An 18,656-nucleotide genomic window follows, 5' to 3' on the forward strand; every position below is an offset into this window, starting at 1 on the left:
CACACACACACACACACACACACACGAGTTGCCACCATATTAAATGAAATGGACAGCTAAATCAGCTCCAGCTCCTCACTGATTACATGAATAAATGAAATCCACAGATGTATTTATTTATTCATTCATTCCTAAAATATTTACTGAACATCCAGTATGTACCAAGAAATTGGTCTAGGCACCAATAGGAAAAGACAAAGAAGACTAAGACATTTCTACTCTCACAGAATTTACAGTTTAATAGGGGAGATGGAGACATCTATACAAATGACTCTCAAACCAGGTAGAATATGAAAGTTCAATAATAAGACAAAATGCTGTGGGGTTTCAGAGGAAAAGGGTCAGTTCCAGATAATTGAAAGACCTTATTTTAGCCACCAGTACTCCCCTTGTCCTCCACTGAACCCTCTGTCGGATCTGTTAACAGGTAACAACATTATAAATCCAAGTTCCAGATCCCTTTTCTTCCTTTACAAACCCCTGATTATAAATTCTAATAAATTCTGAAATGACCCAAAAGGAAGCATGTAAAAATGGAATAAAAACCTACTCTGTGTTTTTTACATCCTCTGGTCAATTTGTGGTATTTGAGGTTCATCATAATGCCCCTGACATTAATTTAAAGCTCAAGGCTTTTTTTTTCTCTTTGTGTAGAATTTATATATAAATTTAAAAACTTTTTCCTTTTTAAAATTTTTAGTCATTCTTAACTTAAATATCAAAAGACAAAAAAGAACATTTCCATGTATATAGCACAACATAAAAAGAGGATTAATATGACACCATGAATACCCATTTCATACTGTTTACTTTTTTGGGGGAAATGATGTAATAAATACTATACAACATCTTTTTTTTTTAAAGCTACCCTGCTTTTCTGTGCTTCCTTCTAAATTTTCTTTTGTTCTCTGCTGTGTTCTTTTTATTTTTTCCCTACCTCCTCAACCCTCCCTAGAGGTGTGTATATACATAATATATGTGTATGTATTATATATATGTAAAACCATATTATACATATGTCTGCTTATCAGTTCATTCTCTGGATGTGAATAGCATCTTCCTTCATAGGTCTTTTGTAGTTGATTTGAGTATTTATAAAACTCAAAATGACTTAATCATTCAAAGTTGTTCTTAGAACAATATTGTTGTTACTATATATAATGTTCTCTTGGTCCTTCTCATTTCACTCTTCATTACGTCATGCAAGTCTTTCCATGGTTTTCTAAAATCATCCAGCTGATCATTTCTTATAGTGCAGTAGTATTTCATCACGATCATATACCACAACTTGGCTAGCCATTCCCCAGTTGATGGGCATCCTCTCAACTTCAATTCCTTGCTAGCACAAAGAGCTGCTTTAATACTTTAGAACATATAAGTTCCTTTCCTTTTTTCCTAATCACCTTGGGAAACAGGCCTAGTAGCAGTATTTCTGGGTCTAAAGGTATACATAATTTTTTAACTCTTTGGGCATTAAACACTTTTTCCCCCAAAAAATGAAGAGCAATTTATTAACTTGAGGCAGCACAGTGCCATGGACAGAGCAATGAATTTAGAATCAGACTTGTGTTCTAATCCCCCACTCTGCCACTTACTCTGTGATTTGGGTCAAGTTAACCTCTCTGAATCTGTTTCCTTATCTATAAAATAAGAGAAAATATACTTGAGAGTTAACATGTCATAGGGGATAGAGAGAAGTCTGGAAAGATTGGGGTTCAAATACCACCTCTGACTTACAGCTTGTAGCTCCCCAGGCAACTCCCTAAGACAATGACCTTGCAAAGAAGACAAATCTACCTTGGTAGAAAGAGTTTTCTCTTTGGGAGTTCCTTATAAAATGAAATATAGGTCCAGAACAAAACCAAAGCATTTGTAGTATCTACTTTAAAGGGTTGTTGTAAGGATCAGATGAGATAATGTATATAAAGAAATCTTTTAAACCTTAAAGCAAAATATTATCATTATTAGTGATGTAGTAGGGAAAGTACTAGACTTGTAGCCCCAAGACCTGGGTTTGAATCTAAGTTCTGAAACTAAATACCTATGACCTTGGCAAAGCACTTGCTCTCCCAGAGTCTCAGTTAAAAATGAATGGGTTTGGGACAGTTAGGTGGCTCAGTGGATAAAACACCTGCCCTGGATTCAGGAGGACCTGAGTTCAAATCCGGCCTCAGATACTTGACACTTATTAGCTGTTTGACCCTGGGCAAGTCACTTAACCCCCATTGCCCTGCAAAAAAAAAAAAAAAGGATGGGTTGGATCAAGTGGCATCTGAGGATGCTTCTAACTCTAGAACTTTGTAAGAACACCTGTTTAACTTTAATTGTACCATTTTTGGGAGGTCATCAGGGGTAAGTGACTTGCCCAAGGTCACACAGCTAGTAAGTATCTCAGGCTGGATTTGAACTTAGGTCCTCCTGACTTCAGGGCCAGTGCTCTATACAATGTACCACCTACCTACACCAATTGTAACATTTTTTATTGAAAGTCTCTCTGTGCTTTATATGCCCTGCAGATATCTACTTCATCATTGATATTAGCCACTTAAGTAAAGAAGGCCACAATGTGAGTAGATCACTGCCTGGTACTGGTGGAAATGTCTTGAGAAAAAACAAATCCTTCATCTGTTATCATGAACCAGTCATTTCAACCACACCCACGCAGCGCTCTCTGTCTTTATATTGATCTTCCCAGTTGAAGAACTACTGTCCTTATTCTCCAATCTTTGTTACCCATCCAGGTCAGGGGAGCTAAATATTTTGAAGGCTTGTTGGGATTCTCGAAGGAATTGAAGTCCTTTTCAAGAACAATAAATCAGAACTCTCAATTCTGAGCCTATGATTTTTGAAAGCCTAGATATTTCAGACCTGTTGATGAGTTCCTTCCTCTCCTATCAGGAAGATGAAACTTATCTCACTAAAAATAATTTAACTATATTAGGAATAATTTCAGGGCTAATCCAGGGAAAGATTGGTTTGTCAGATATAATCTAAATTAAGGACAAAGACTTATTAAATTCCAACCGAAACTACCCATTCAATTAATGCTTATTACAGACAAGGGAAGAGCCTATTACAGAAAAGTATGATGGCTTTCAGGTGCTTAATTTTATCCAGACAGTTCTTGAGCTTCATTTCTTAGACATACTACAGAAACAAAAACCCAAGGACCTAAAATTCCAAAAACAGAACATAGCAGTTTCTTCTCTAAATATACAAGTTTCCTGGTACAACATTTGGATCAGGGGTACTTAATCTAGAGATAATTAATACAAAAATATTTTGATAACTTTATTTCAGTATAAATGGTTTCCTTGGTAATCCTATATATTTTATTTTATGCACTTAAAAACATTACAGTTATCTCTTCCACATTGCAGGGGTTAGGAATTCAGTACCCCTGTGATCTGAAAAATCCACATAAAATTTTCTGGCTCTCCCTTCATACCAAAGAATAAGTCTGAATTATTATGGTATTAAAAGATAAAATGTTGATATTAAACAATAATATATAGAATGCATTTCTGAGTTTCTAAACTTTTGCTGTGTCATCAGCTAGCCTTTGCATGGCATCTGCAGCTTCTGAAAAACTCCCCCGAAATTCCCATTTAATTTTTGTGCCAACCCACAATATATCAAAACCCAATGGGAAAAGTCACAGTATGGAAGGGATAGCTGTATTCTGAGAAAAGGGTCCATGTTGGGGAAAAAAAGGCTAAAAGCTCCTGATCTAGATCAACTTTTGGGTTCTTCAAACAAGCAACATGGAGCAGCTAGGTGGTGCAGTGGATAGAGCACTGGCCCTGGAGTCAGAAGGACCTAAGTTCAAATCTGGCCTCAGACACTTGACACTTACTAGTTGTGTGACCCTGGGAAAGTTACTTAACCCCAATTGCCTCACCATGAATGAATGAATGAAGTGAAAATTAGTATAAAGAAAAAGTTCAGACAAGCAACACTTTCTCTTCAGCTGAGGGTATTTCCCCTTTGATTTATGGAGATGACTTCAAAATAGGAAAATAGGAAATTGAAAGGAATTCCAGTGATCAAGAATAAAAGAAGCCCTTAAATAAAGCTGAAATTTAACTGAAAACAGATGTGTATGGTTGCTGACAAGAATTAATTGTTTGTTCTATATCATCTCTAACAAATTCTTTGGCTAACAGGATATTGGATTACTAAAGGCCATGGCATCACAGAATTATAGAATCTATCAAAAAGATATGCCCAACCTTGAGCATAAAGAGAAATTCTTTGATATGATAGCCAGTCAAGTACATATGGCCTACATCTTAACCCAATGTACCATTGCTTGTGCCTGTGATCAGCAGCTACTATTGGAAGAGAGACACTGAGGTTATTTCTCTCACATGCTTCCCTTACTTAAACCCCCTCCTGTGACCTGGTACAGAGTCGGGGGGGGGGGTGTTAAAATCCAGCAAATAAGATACTCTATAGGGCATATGAGATGTCAAAACAATGTTTAAAGGGTTTTTTTGTTTGTTTTTGTTTCTGTTTTGAGGGAGGCTATGGGGGTTAAGTGATTTGCCCAGGGTCACACAGCTAGTAAGTGTCAAGTGTCTGAGGCCGGATTTGAACTCAGGAACTCCTGAATCCAGGGCCGGTGCTTTATCCACTGCACCACCTAGCGTCCCCTAAAGGTATTTTTAATATAACCTTCAGAAAGCTATGACCAAGAAGGAGTAGTAAACACCATGGGTTAATAGCTGAGTTTTGATGTTATCCCTGCAAGCAATGCACCGCATGCATTATATTTCCATTGAAAAAGGCATCTGAGAGGTCCTAATATTGACAGGCCAATCCATCCTACTTTGTTTCTATAAAATAAACAAATCAACATAATACTTTTATTCATTTTCTAGAAGTCTTTCTATTTTTTCCCTAAAAATTTAAAAGAAAAAAAAAGAAAGTTTCTAAGCACTTCTACTGTGAAAGAGCTTTGGTTCTTTAAAATCCAAAAATTCATAGTTTCATTGTAGGTTAGTCATTTATACCATATGATTGGACAATGGAAGATGGTCAATAATTTGCAAGAATTTTCTGAATTTCATTTCCCTTTTTTGTTAGTATGTGTAAAAGGACTCTTTTTATTCCCTTTTTCTGCAGGATCACACAATATTTAGACTCCAAGTTTTCAATTCCTAGATTCCAGACTAACATAATGGCTTTGTTGTAAAAGGGCAAAAAGAATGGTCAAGAAACATATATTTATAGAAATGTATCCATTTTTTCCCTTTAAATGACAAAGTCTAGGTCCAGGCTTTATCCCCTCTCTCCCATAATATTGCAATAGCTTTCTAAGTGATGTCCATGATTCCTCTCTCTTTTTTCTCAATCCAACCACCAAATCAGTGCAAAAATAACCTCATTTAATTAGCATATAACCTTCAGTGGCTCTCTATTGCCCTAAGTAAAAATAGACATTTCTCGGTATAGAATTTAAAACCCTGAACAATGCAGTTATGGCCTACCTTTCTGGACTTTTTTCTCTGATTCAGCCAAAATAATCTACCTGCTAGTACACAGGATATGGAATTCCATCTCTTATTCTATCCACAGGCTATCCCTGAGCACCATTTCTAGAAATCACTCTCTCCTCACTTTTACTGCTTTGAATTCTTAGCTTCCTTCAAGGGTCAGCTAAGATTCTACATGAAGCCTTTATCCTGTTTTTTTCTAGTTATTAATGTTCTTCCTTCCTCAAATTATCTTGTATTTACTTATTTATCTTATACTCTGCATCTACCCAGTAAAATATAAGCTCTCCAAGGTGAGAGATTACTTCATCTTTGTCTTTTCATCTCCAACATCTAGTAAATATTATATGTTTAATAAATGTCTATTGAATTGAGATGAACGAAAATGAAAATCTCCAACTTTAAAGGACTTTTCCTGAAGGCTTTCTTTGGAACTCATAACTCAAATAACTTTAGGTTTAAGATAAAGAATAAGAATCTTAAAGAATTTTCAATTCAATTGGGTCTATCTATGAGCAGAAATTAATCATGAAATCAAGTACTTAAAATAATCATAGTGAAGCACATTCTGCTCTGAACTTAGTGAATCTTCAAAGATCATGCCTTCTACACGTGGGGAGTCATCTTTTTAAACTCCTGAATCTATCAATCAATCAGCAAGCATTGACTCAGACCCTACTAAGTGCCAAGCATTGAGCTAGGTGGCAGAAATATAAAGTCAAAATTCAATCTGTAAGTATTTTTTTAAGCAGAATATAATGGGATCACTTGTGCCTGTCAAGTCATTTGCCTGGACATGGCAATAAGCTACCATTTCATGTGACACAGGGATGAAGGAAGCTGTAGTTGCAGAAGGTATCTGAATAATGTGAGATAAGGAGGCAGGGGAAAGAGGGAGCTCTTGGTGTATGGCCTCAATTTTTCAGTGAAATATGAAGCGGGGGTGGGACAGCTAGGTGGCACAGTGGATAGAGAGAACACTGGTCCTGGATTCAGGAGGACCTGAGTTCAAATCCGGCCTCAGACACTTCACACTTACCAGCTGTGTGACCCTGGGCAAGTCACTTAACCCTCATTGCCCTACAAAAAAAAAAAAAGAAAGAAAGAAAGAAAAAGAAAAAAAAAAGAAATATGAAGCAAGGTCTCTCAAGGAGCTTGCATTCTCTCTGGGAGATAATATGTACATATCTAAGTGTGAACAAATAGGTAGAAAATTAATGCAAGGAAATTTGCAAGGGAGACAGTAGTAGTTGGGAAGGGGTCAAGAAAGGCATCATGTAGTACAGAAGGTAGTGAGCAAGCCAAACTTATAGAAAACTAAAAATTATTTTCAATTTTTTAAATTATTTTTTCTATTAATAAACACTTGTTTTCTCTTCCTTCCACCTTCTTCCAAACTAGAAAAAGAAAAACAAAACCCTTGAAATATATATATGTATAGTCAAGCAAAGCAAATTCCCATTGGTTATAACCAAAAAAAATGTATGTCATTCATCTTTGGTCCTCTGGAATTGTGGTTGATCATTACTTTTGTCATTTTCAAAGTTGTTTATCTTTACAATGTTATTACTACGTTATAAACCATTCTCCTGGTTCTGTTCACTTTATTCTGCATCATTTTAAAGCATATGGATGTAATGGAATATTGGTGTGCTGTAAGAAACTAAGAAGTAGAGTAGGGGAGGGAATTCCTGGCATAGGGGACAACATGGAGACTGGAAATGTAGTGTTGTGTATAAGGAATATTTTGAAGGCCAGTTTGACTCTACTGGCCATTACATGAAGGAAAATAATGTGTAATAAGACTAAAAGGTAGGTAGAGAAGGATGACTTCAAAAGAACTATCATATTTGTTCTAATTAGAACTCAGCTGATGTTTTATATAACCCTCTGTGTCTACTACTGACACCCATCATGTGGAAGAAAATCTTCATGTGATTTTTTACATAGAGAAAGTGATATGCAGAGTATCTCTCTGATGGGTTTTTTATGGCTCTGAAGTTGGGAGGACCTGAGTTCAAATCTCACCTACAAACACTTACTTAGGCAACTTACTTAACCCCAACTGCCTTAAACATCCAGGGTAGGGGCAGCTAGGTGGCGCAGTGGGTGAAGCACCAGCCCTGGATTCAGGAGGACCTGAGTTCAAATCCGGCCTCAGACACTTGACACTTACTAGCTGTGTGACCCTGGGCAAGTCACTTAACCCTCATTGCCCCCCCCCCAAAAAAAAAACCATCCAGGGTCATCACCATTTGTCCTGATATGTATCTTGCCACTGGACCCAGATGGCTCTGGAAGAGTGATGTTGATGACTTTGTACACACAGCCCTGCCTCACTTAAATCCAGTGCGCTGCAAGTCATGACATCATCCCAATGTCATGGTCTTCTTTTAGAATGAAGGACAACAACCGCAAATTAAAGACATATAGAAATGCAAGAAGCCTAGTACCATTGATTTGAGTGGTTTTGCAGTGTGATATGGTAGAAAGGACATGAGCTTTAGAGTCAAAGGACCTGGGTTCAAATCCTACTGGTGCTACTTACTACCTGGTGGACACCAGAGAGCTCCCTCCAGATACTCTATATAGAGGAAGTCCCAGACATACACCTCATAACTTCCCACCTGAATGACTCTGCACCATTTACCTCTGCTCCTTCTCCCCTGTCCTTCACATTTCTTTGTATCCTCAGCACTTACATCATGCCTGGCACTTAGTAGGTGCTTAATATTTACTGACTCACCCACCTAGGCAAATTATCTGATCTTTCTGGACCTTCCACATCCTGTAAGTCTGTGATTCTTTGATCTAATGTAGTATTTAGAGTTTTATAAGTCCATTTCATTGTCTAAGAGTCTACTAATCAAAGATCACATGAAAGTATGTTTTAATGAGCTTCAGAGTCAAGTCATCTTTTCTCTCTGCAATCCCCAAAGTAAGCCTGGTGTAGTGAAATGTAAGCGTTCTCCACCCACCGCTTGGGAAGAAATGTCAAAGCTCTCTGCTGACTGAGGAATGCAACAACCATCAAGGAAGAATTATTTTCTCCAGGAAATGGAAAGAATCTATTTTTATTGAAGTGACGAACTCAGGAAATATGCTAAGGACCTTACAGATACCCTGGAACCAGGTTTGGGTAGGCATTAGGCATAAATTTTAGAAACCTCAAAACTGACGCAGTAGCTAGCTTTCTAGAATTAAAGTCAATGAAGAGGAGCCAAAACAAGAAATGATGACTCGACTATATTTAGTTTAGGTCAGAATCCTCTCAGCAGAATTTTGAACTCCCAGGGGCCTTCGAATGACCTTGCCAGGAATCTTGGCCAAGAGGCCACTGTAATCAAACCTTCAGGATACAACAGCATGATTCAGATATCTCCGCATCCATTTCATTATGGGAAAGGAGAGAGTGGGGCAGGGAGGCCAATTCCTGGGACAGAAGGATGAAATTCTGAAGTCACTTTCCCAAGACCAAACCTTGTGGGACATTGCCAATCCAAATAATCAGAAATGAAAGAATGGAATGCCTAGTATGAACATGCTGGAGTTAATAGAGAGAGGCAGATACAAACTAAGAATAGATGATGCTTTAAAAATGCTTCAGTGGTATACTCAGAAAATTGTTCTTAAGGTATTATTAGCTGATCACTAGCATGAACCTGAGCCATTTTAGAAATTAAACTTGAGAATGGCATCTTTTTTAAAAGACTGGATCTATCTTGCCCAAACCGGAAGTATATTGGCCACTCACAGGCTTAATCACAATATCGATTGGCATGGGAGTGTTGACCTGCTCATGGATCATCCCTCTTTAGGTAGCCTTGTGACCACCTACCTCTTTGCTTCCAGGGACTCGCTATATTGGTGTCAGGTTTGGTGTGGATACCTGATATAAGGCTTTACCTCACTGCAACTCAGAATTCCCATACTCAAGTGATCCACCTATCTCAGCATCTCTGGCAACAGGTATTATAGACCTGCATCCCAGTGACTATAGCCACCGCCACTGAACTTATCACCTGAATCTTAAATGACTAGTAACAGACCTTTTCAATTTTATTGTCTTTAATGTAGTGAGGTGCTAAAACCATTGAAAAATATATTGGCTAATTTGCGAACTAAATGTAGGCATTTTCCCACTTAGGACTATAAGACTTTTAGAGCTAAAAGGACCCTTAGAGGTCATCTACTCCAAGCCCTTCATTTTACAGATAAGGAAAACTGAGGTAAAAAATGATTGGCTTGGGGAAAGCTAAGTGGCACAGTGGATAAAGCACCGGCCCTGGATTAAGGAGGACCTGAATTCAAATACAGTCTCAAACACTTGACACTTACTAGCTGTGTCACTCTGGGCAAGTCACTTAATCTTCATTGGCCCCCCCCTCCCAAAAAAAGATTGGTTCATGGTCATATCAGTGGTAAATTGCAAAGCCAGGATGTCAACAAATTCCAATATTCTGATGCTAAATTCATTGCTCATTCCACCACACCATGCTGCCTCCTTTGAATCGTCATCACCTCTTTGGTAAAATATGACAATAGTAGCTAGCATTTAAATGGTGCCTTAAAGTTTTCAAGGTTCTTCAGACATATTATCTAATTTTATCCTCATAGCAACATTGGGAGGTAGGCACTATTATTATCCCCATTTTACAGATGAAAAAAACGGAGGTAGACAAGTTAAGTGACTTCTCCAGGGTCACACAGTTATCAAGTGTCTGAAGCTGAAATGGAACTCAGGTCTTCCTGAGGCTAGTGCTCTATCCACTGTGCTATCTAGCTAACCTTTACAGTGTCCTATAGCAGTGTCGTACTATACTATACTGTGTACTATATATTATACACTACATATTATAATACTATATCCTTGAAAAATTAAGCTAATAAGCAGTCACTAGTACCTAGCATTGCTAGTTACCTCTTTTAGTGAGAATATATATCAGTAGGGTTTTATCTTTGCCTAACCAAAGTTGTCATTCTGGTGACAAATAGCTCACAATTTCTACCTCACCTGTCATAGAGTTGGAGAGCAAAATCATAGGGTCATTTTTTGAATTGGAAGAAATCTTAGAGGTCATCTAGTTCAAACCCTTCCTTTTCAGATATGGAAGATGAGGACCCGAGAAAATAAAATACTTAGCTCAAGTCACACAGCTAAGAGCCAAGATATGAACCTACAGGAGATCCTCTGATCAAATCAATCCTTTGATACTCTAAAGTAGCTAGGTAGCACAGTGGATAACATGCTGAGCCTGGAGTCTGAAAGACTTGAGTTTAAATTTGGCCTCACATACTTACTAGCTGTGTAACCCTGGGCAAGTTACTTAACCCTGTTTACCTCAGTTTCCTCATCTGTAAAATAAGCTAGAAGGAAATGGCAAACTACTCCAGTATCTTTGCCAAGAAAACCACAAATGGATTCACAAAGAGTCAGACCGGGGGCGCCGGGGGAGGGGGGGGCAGCTAGGTGGTGCAGTGGATAGAGCACCAGCCCTGGAGTCAGGAGTATCTGAGTTCAAATCCGGCCTCAGACACTTAACACTTACTGGCTGTATGACCCTGGGCAAGTCACTTAACCCCAATGAAATGAAGAGTCAGACACAATGACTAAACAAAAACAACAAACCACTCTGCGTGCCTGTCTTTGACATGTGTATCACTTTTGCTGGGCAGCTCTGAGAGCCAAGGGAATTTGATCACAAAGGGAACATAATTCCTGCCTTGATTATTATCCTAACAAAATTGCTTACTTGGCTTAGGTCGAGTTGGGTTAGATAAATGGATTTGGGAAATGTTAGAGGAATTTTTAAAGTCCTAAGGATTTAGCTAAACTCATAACCAGTTCTGATTTTTCAACTAAAAACTTGTTATTTCCCTAGCCCCAACAATACTGGAGTAGTTTGCCATTCTTTCTCCAGCTCATTTTACAGCTCATTTAATCATTTGTCAATTCAATCAATATATTAGCAATACTTTGTATAATTTATGGCTTTTCTCTAGTTCATTCCCATATATTATTTCATTTGATTACCTAGTACCTATCTAGGTTTTTGTGAGCACTATATAAACCTTAGTTGTTATTGTTGGTGTTATTATCCTGACATCAGCCATGTAAGGTGAACAGGGCAGATGGTATCTGTATTTTACAGATGATGAAAATGAGATCTGGATAGTTATAGTGACTTGCTTAAGGCCACACAGCTAGTAACTGGAAGAAAACAGAACTCAGCTCTTTGGGTCCCTAGTTAATTACTCTCTTTTTTTGTCTACAATGGAGCCTCTCAAAAACATTAGCAGCTCTCCATCATTGGTCAAAATGATTACATTAATCATAGTGTATACAGTAATCTCATAATAGACTTTACTTTCAAATATTGAATTGAATGTAAGTATGTATTCTAGCCAGGCAGTGTGCTAGATGTTGGGGATATACAGATATACAAGACACAGACTTTGCCCAGATAGAATTTGAATAAAATTTGAAAAGATGACATACACACATGTATATATGTTGTCCTACAAGGCACACTGCGCTGAGTAGGAGAAAAAGTTCTAGCAAAGCACTCTGAGAAATTAGGAGAGATCACTTTCAACTGAAGAGATCAGTCAGTAAGTACTTATCAGTTGTGTGCCACATACTAAGCATTAAGTGAGATACTGAGGTACAAATACATAGAATGAAACAATCCCTACTCTCATTTCATCTGCACAGCTTGATGGAGAAGATGTTCCCTGAGCTGAACCTTTAAGACCAGGAGAAATTTCAATAGGGAGGCTTGGGGGGGGGGTAAATTTATTCCAGTTATGGGAACACAGCATGAGCACATAGACACACATAGGCAGATAGACAAAAGACAATAGAAAAAACAGAGGCGGATGCACAGTCCAGTTTAGCTGGAAAATGGAGGGTGTGGAGGTGAAAACAGTGAGGGACTAAGCAGCAAAAATAGATTAGAACTTTCTTGTTGTATCAGTACAACTGTTTTGAAAAGTATTTTGGAATTATGCAAATAAAGGGAATAAAATGCCCATATCCTTTGACCCAGAGATTCCACTACTAAACATAGAGCCCTAGGAACTCAAGAAGACTGAGAAGAAGGAAGAAAGTTCCCCCACTCTCCACCAAATTATTTAGAGCAACACTCTTTTATGGTAGCAAAATTGGAAAGAAAGTAGATGCTCTTCCGTTGGGGAATGGCTAAACAAATTGTGGCACCTGAGTAAAACAGACTATGATTGGCTTATGACAAACAGGAAATATGACAAATAAAGAGGCATGAAAAGATCTTCATGAACTGATGCAGAGTGAATTAAGGAGAGCAGAGAAAATAATATACACAAAGACTACGATGCAAACAGAAACAACAACTACGAAACAATTGAAAGTGAATGCTGCAGAATTACAAAGAACAATCATGGTCCCAAAGAAGAGGTATGAGATGATACTTCCCCACCTCCATATCTTTACAGAGATCGTAGGTCCACAAGTGTGGAATATTAACATGTGATTTCAGGCTTTTTTGGTGTTTGGTTTTATTTTGCTTTTCTTTTTTTTTTCTTTAAAAAATTCTTTATCATATGATATAGTTCTCTTAAAAGGCAGAGGGAGAAATACTGGGAAAAATGTAAGGTTTGTAAAAACAAGAGCAAAGGCAACTGGGTGGCACAGTGGGTCTAGTGCTGGGCCTGGAGTCAGGAAGACTACTCTTTCTGAGTTCAAATCTAGCCTGAGACACTTACTGGCTATGTGACCCTAGGAAAGTCACAACCTTGTTTGTCTCAGTTCCTCATCTTTAAAATGAGCTGGAGAAGGAAATGGCAAACCATTCCAGTATCTTTAATAAGAAAACCCCAAATGGGGTCACAAAGAGTCAGACACACAGCTGAATAATGACTTAACAAATAACAAAAACAAGAGATAAAAATAAAAGTTTATTTTTTGAAAAAGGACTTCAGTTATCTTGTTTTTATTTCATATATATTGTATCCATATTTATATGTGTAAATGTTTCCCTGATAAACTCCTTAATAGCAGGGACTAATTGTTTTGTCTTTGTTTTTTAACATAGTAGGTGTTTAAATACTTATTGATTGATATATGGATCACAAACTTAGTAGGAGGAGAATCACAAAGAAACATTGTAATGGAATCCAGAGGAGGAGGGACATATATGATAGATGTTGAGCCAAATGGCCATCTGAAAAATAATTAATTTAGTAACCTTTTGAGAGACTGTTTAAACACTCAATAAATAAAAGAAGGCAGTTGACTCCCAGAGCTTTAACACTGACTAGACAAAATTTAAAAGTCTCCTCAGTTTAAGATAAAAGATCAGAGTTCAATTTTTTGTTTCCTAAATGATGTAGTGGTGATAGCATCATCTTTCCCACCAGAATAAGAACCTACTGGGTAGAAAGTGATAAGATAAAAAAGAACCATTCAGGACTAAAAAGAGGATTTATCTGTAGTCAAGACTGCTGAAGATGCCAGCAATGACTTCAGTGAGAGTATAACTAATCAGACTAGGAAGACAATTAAAAAGATAAAGAAGACAAAGGGACATAAGGGAAGGAAAAGCTTTGTATATCTCAGTAAAGGGAAAAAAACAAAGACTTTCTGAGTTTATTGTAAGCAAAATGTGTAAAGAATATTGTAATAGCTCTGGAGGGAGAGGGGAAAAAAGAATTGTAATTAGAAACCAGAAGACAGAGTACCTATATTAAAAGCCAGTTCCCTATCACCACCCACCTTCTAAAACTATAAAATTGTCACTTAACACTTCTACTTTAATGGCATCTCCTTTAATCTCAGAATGGCAACACAGTTTATAGACATTATCTTGGTAATCCTCTTGTGACAGAGGACTAGTGAGATAGCTAGATCTCTTTCTGAAATCAACAATCCTTGTGAGGCAGATTAGGTGACAAGTATCATAATTCTCTCTTATTCTTATACCTGTTTTTCAATGGAAGGTCCAATCGCTTTTCTAAATTGTCTTATTATTCCTTTCACTTTGACTTTAAAGGAAAGTAGGCAATAGGAAATTTCACATCTAGTTTTTAAAGGAATAGTTGAGGTACAGAGGTAAGGCTTACCCTTGATCAACCCCTCTCTTATACTTAAGATATTATATCCTTTCCCAACAAAAGGTAGAGATGAATGAATGAAACATTTATTGGATATTTACAATGTACAAAGCACTGCTCTAAAGATGAGGGTACAAATAAAAAAAAGTAAGACAGTCCCTACTCTCAAGGAGCTCACAGTCAAATGGGAGAAGTAAGCAAACAAATATATTTAGCCTAGGCAATAGATATGATCATGGTCTTCAAATATTTGAAGGACTGACATTTCAAAGACAATTTGATCCTCACAACAACCCTATTAGCTTCATTTTACAGATAAAGAAACTGAGGCAAAGAGAAGTTGAATGACTTGCCTTGGGTCACACTGCCAGGGAGTATCTGAGGCAGGATTCAAATGCAGGTCTTCTTGATTCTAAGGTTTTCATTCTATCCACTTTGTCACCCAGCTAACTATTTGTTGTTGTTGTTGTTGCTGATGATTTATTGTCAGTTATTTCTGACTCTGTGACCCCATTTGGAGTTTTCTTTGCAAAGCTATTGGAGTGGTTTTCCATTTCTTTCTCCAGCCTATTTTACAGATGAGGAAACTGAGGCAAATGGAGTTAAATGACTTGCCCAAATAGTATCTGAAGCCAAATTTTAACTTAGGTCCTCCTGATTCCAGGGCTGTACCACTGTACCACTGAGCTGCCCAACTAACTACTACAAATTCCAAAACATAAATGATGAATACTAGAAATAAATTGAAAAAGACCACTCTACTATATAAATGTACTTTCTTCTCATTTCCAAGGTTATATTTAAGACAAGCAAAGAAAGAAGTCAAGCTAGATGGTAATATTCTGTTATGATAAAGTCTCTTTGTGAGAGCACTAATGTTCTTGCAGGGTATTTCCTGTTCTTTTGACTTCATGGTAATTCTGTGATCCAGATTTTCCCAAAGGGTACATGTTAACTCCTTTAGGACCCTAATTTATGATCTGATTTTGTGAATTCCTGGAAAGGCCAATTAGATTGCTCAAGCTAATGCTTTATACAAAAATGTCAATTGTCATTTTGGTAGCAATCTAAAATAATATACTGAATGATACCCTGGGGGCCTGAAAAATATTAATGCTTTCCATCAGCACCTACTGCCACTGGGAAATGATTTAGGCACTAGTGGGAACAGAACCCACTATCTTTACCACACTAGTTTATACCAATCAACTTTAGAAATAGTATGAGGGAAGAATAATCAATATTGTGTTAAACCAGTCCCAAGGAATGTCAAGACAGAGTGCTTATACTCAGCAGAACACTGGCCTCTTAAAGACAGCAAAATAGGAATTATTATTATTACTGAGCAAAACAAAATTGTGCCACAAGAGCAGATTTATCATCAAGCATGACCCTCAAGAAGACTATAGATCCCTAGGCACTTCTGCAAAATCATATCATTTGCTTTCATGAAATACATTTTTAAGGCAAATTGTAGAGTATCAGATGAAAAATGAGAAGCTATTTTAAATTATATATGTAAGTTATGAATTGACTTACATAAATCATCTTGAAAAGCTTATAGGAAAATATATAGGAATAGATTCATCTCCTCTATAGAATTATGGAAAACTTCATGGTATGGGGAAAACACCTCTGAATCTGGAGTCAGAGGACCTGGGTTTAATCCTCTTATTTGTAAACTGTGTTTTGGGGCAAGATTCTTAAACTCTTTGGGCCTCAGTTATCTAAACTGTAAAAATGAGGGGGTTGGGCTAGATAATTTTTTTTTTTGGTGTGAGGCAATTGGGGTTAAGTGACTTGCCCAGGATCACACAGCTAGTAAGTGTTAAGTGTCTGAGGCTGAATTTGAACTCAGGTCGTCCTGAATCCAGGGCCAGTGCTCTATCCACTGCACTACCTAGCTTCCCTGGGCTAGATGATCTGATTAAAGATCATCCAGCCCTAAGTTTTTGATCCAATGGAGATTGGACAACATAATCTCTAACATCCTTCCTAGCCCTAAATCTTCTGATATAAAATGAAATCTCCTCAAAATATACCCCAAAATGCTAATGTAAATCAGTTTCCATGAGAATTATTATCTCCTGATTCCCATTGTCAAGATTATACATCACAAAAAAGTAACGGCCATTTTCCTACATCACCTTGATTTAAACCAGCATCAAAATAAGGTTTTGACATTCATGAAACCTAGTAGAGGCAGCCTACCATAATAAATAAGGACAATGGGCTTGGAATTAGGAAAGCCTCATTCAACTCCCATCTCTAACATTTACTAGCTGTGACCCTGGGTAAATCACTTAACAATTTGTGTGTCTCAGGCACCTCTCCAGAAAGCATCTGGTGGGCACCCTGCAATGGGTCAGTGGAAGGAATTTCTAAGCAAGAAATGCCAGAAATCACAGATTCTTTGGGTAGTTATGCACTGAGAGCAATTAAGTTTATTCAAAACAATTACTTCTCCTTTCATGATTACCATATAGCCAATATCCAGGAAGTTATATAATAATTTTGAGAAGGTCAGACTTAATGACTATTGGAGAAATAAAGAATGCCTGTCCCATGACTACCCTGCTGAGCAATTGGTGGTTCCACGTCTCAACTCAGCAAATCCAGAAATGAGAACTTCTAAAGAGGATGTTCTGTGGTCATCGTTTGGCTATGTGCTGATTTTACAATGCTTCTTCCAGGTCTTTCAGGGATGTGGCCAACCTAAGCCTGCTCCTGCTCTGAGGTCATCCCGTTCAGCTCCTGAAAATTTTAATACCCGCTTTAGACCATACAATCCTGAAGAAAGACCAACAACAGCTGCTGGCACAAGTTTGGATAGGCTGGTAAGTGAAAGTGGGTGATGGACCACTGTGAATCTTTCTTATACACCCTCATAGAAAGTCTGGTATGATTTCAAAAAAAAGTTGGCTGTGAAAGGCACATCACTCTTACATCTTATCTTGCTTAGTGATTGAGCTTAGCCCTGCTTTTAATAGAATTTTGAAAAGTAATGAGATCATTCTTTTAGGTTGCAAATTAGATCATTCAAGAAACGTATGCCTATCAATCCACCCATTCAGTGACCAAACTTTCTACATCATAGCTCTTCTGAAATATTAATTTGGAGATTAAGCTACCCGTTCTTCAATAGATATAATTAAAATAGCACATTTCTTATTCATTTGCTTCTGTTCTTCTTTTTAAATGGCTATTTATTCAATTATGATACAGTGGAACTTCATTATTACTTTTGCTTCATTAAATTTTTCCTATGTAAAAGACCTTGGCATAGGGTCCCTAAATAGTATTTCTGCCCCAATATTGCGGGGGGGTTTGTTTTATCTCTTGAGAAAGTTATAGTTCTTTGCAAATAGAGTCTATCTCATGGTTCCATTTAATACATGGGTCCAAGTTTCAACAGGCCTTAATAATAAATGTCATCTACCCATATAAGGATCAGATAAAAACTATTCTTAATCCAGTTAAAAATAAAATGTTGCTATGAGAAATTAAAAGTAAAAGGTCATCATTTCAAGGCAATGCTTTCAAATTATTTCACATTCTGATTTGTACAGTATTCAAACAGTACTTATTTAATATTTACCATTATTAAAACCGCTTCACAATTATCTTGATGGAAAGCTAACAGATGAAAACAAGGTCATAAATCATTTGAATGACATATGAGTAAACTTAGAAATAAAAATAGAGCACTGCCAACTATGAATACACATTTATTATACACCTGTTATGAATTACGTTAGTATTTTAGTTAATATCCCTCTATAGGGTGAAAGTAGTGAGATTAAATTGGTTGTATTTGCTCCCTATACAAATAAAGCTCAGTATTTCTTTTTATGAAGGTCTAACAACAACCTGAAAGGCTTTACCACAGCAGCCAAGGGGGATTGACTAGTCAGCAATTACCTAGTGAATTATCTTGTGGATTCCGTCTTGATTATTGAGCACATAAAATTCAAGTTTTCAGCAGTAGCACATTTTTGTAATGAATTAACTAGGAAATTGTTTTCAGCCCTCCAGTTCATCTTGACTATGTTGGTATGCAGCGCTTGC

The 18,656-nt window shown here is 37.2% G+C and overlaps 1 protein-coding gene across 2 annotated transcripts in view; it reads left to right on the top strand.

Moving 5' to 3' along the window:
• GPC6 (glypican 6) overlaps positions 1-18,656 on the top strand; it is a 1,316,661-nt gene that overhangs the window by 1,176,733 nt on the left and 121,272 nt on the right. For both annotated transcript variants that reach the window (XM_043996632.1, XM_043996633.1), the window contains exon 6: positions 17,282-17,425. In XM_043996632.1, the coding sequence (XP_043852567.1) occupies positions 17,282-17,425 (144 nt within the window). The remainder of the gene's footprint in view (positions 1-17,281; positions 17,426-18,656) is intronic.

Source organism: Dromiciops gliroides, chromosome 3 (assembly GCF_019393635.1).
Source record: "Dromiciops gliroides isolate mDroGli1 chromosome 3, mDroGli1.pri, whole genome shotgun sequence".
NCBI classification, from domain to species: domain Eukaryota; kingdom Metazoa; phylum Chordata; class Mammalia; order Microbiotheria; family Microbiotheriidae; genus Dromiciops; species Dromiciops gliroides.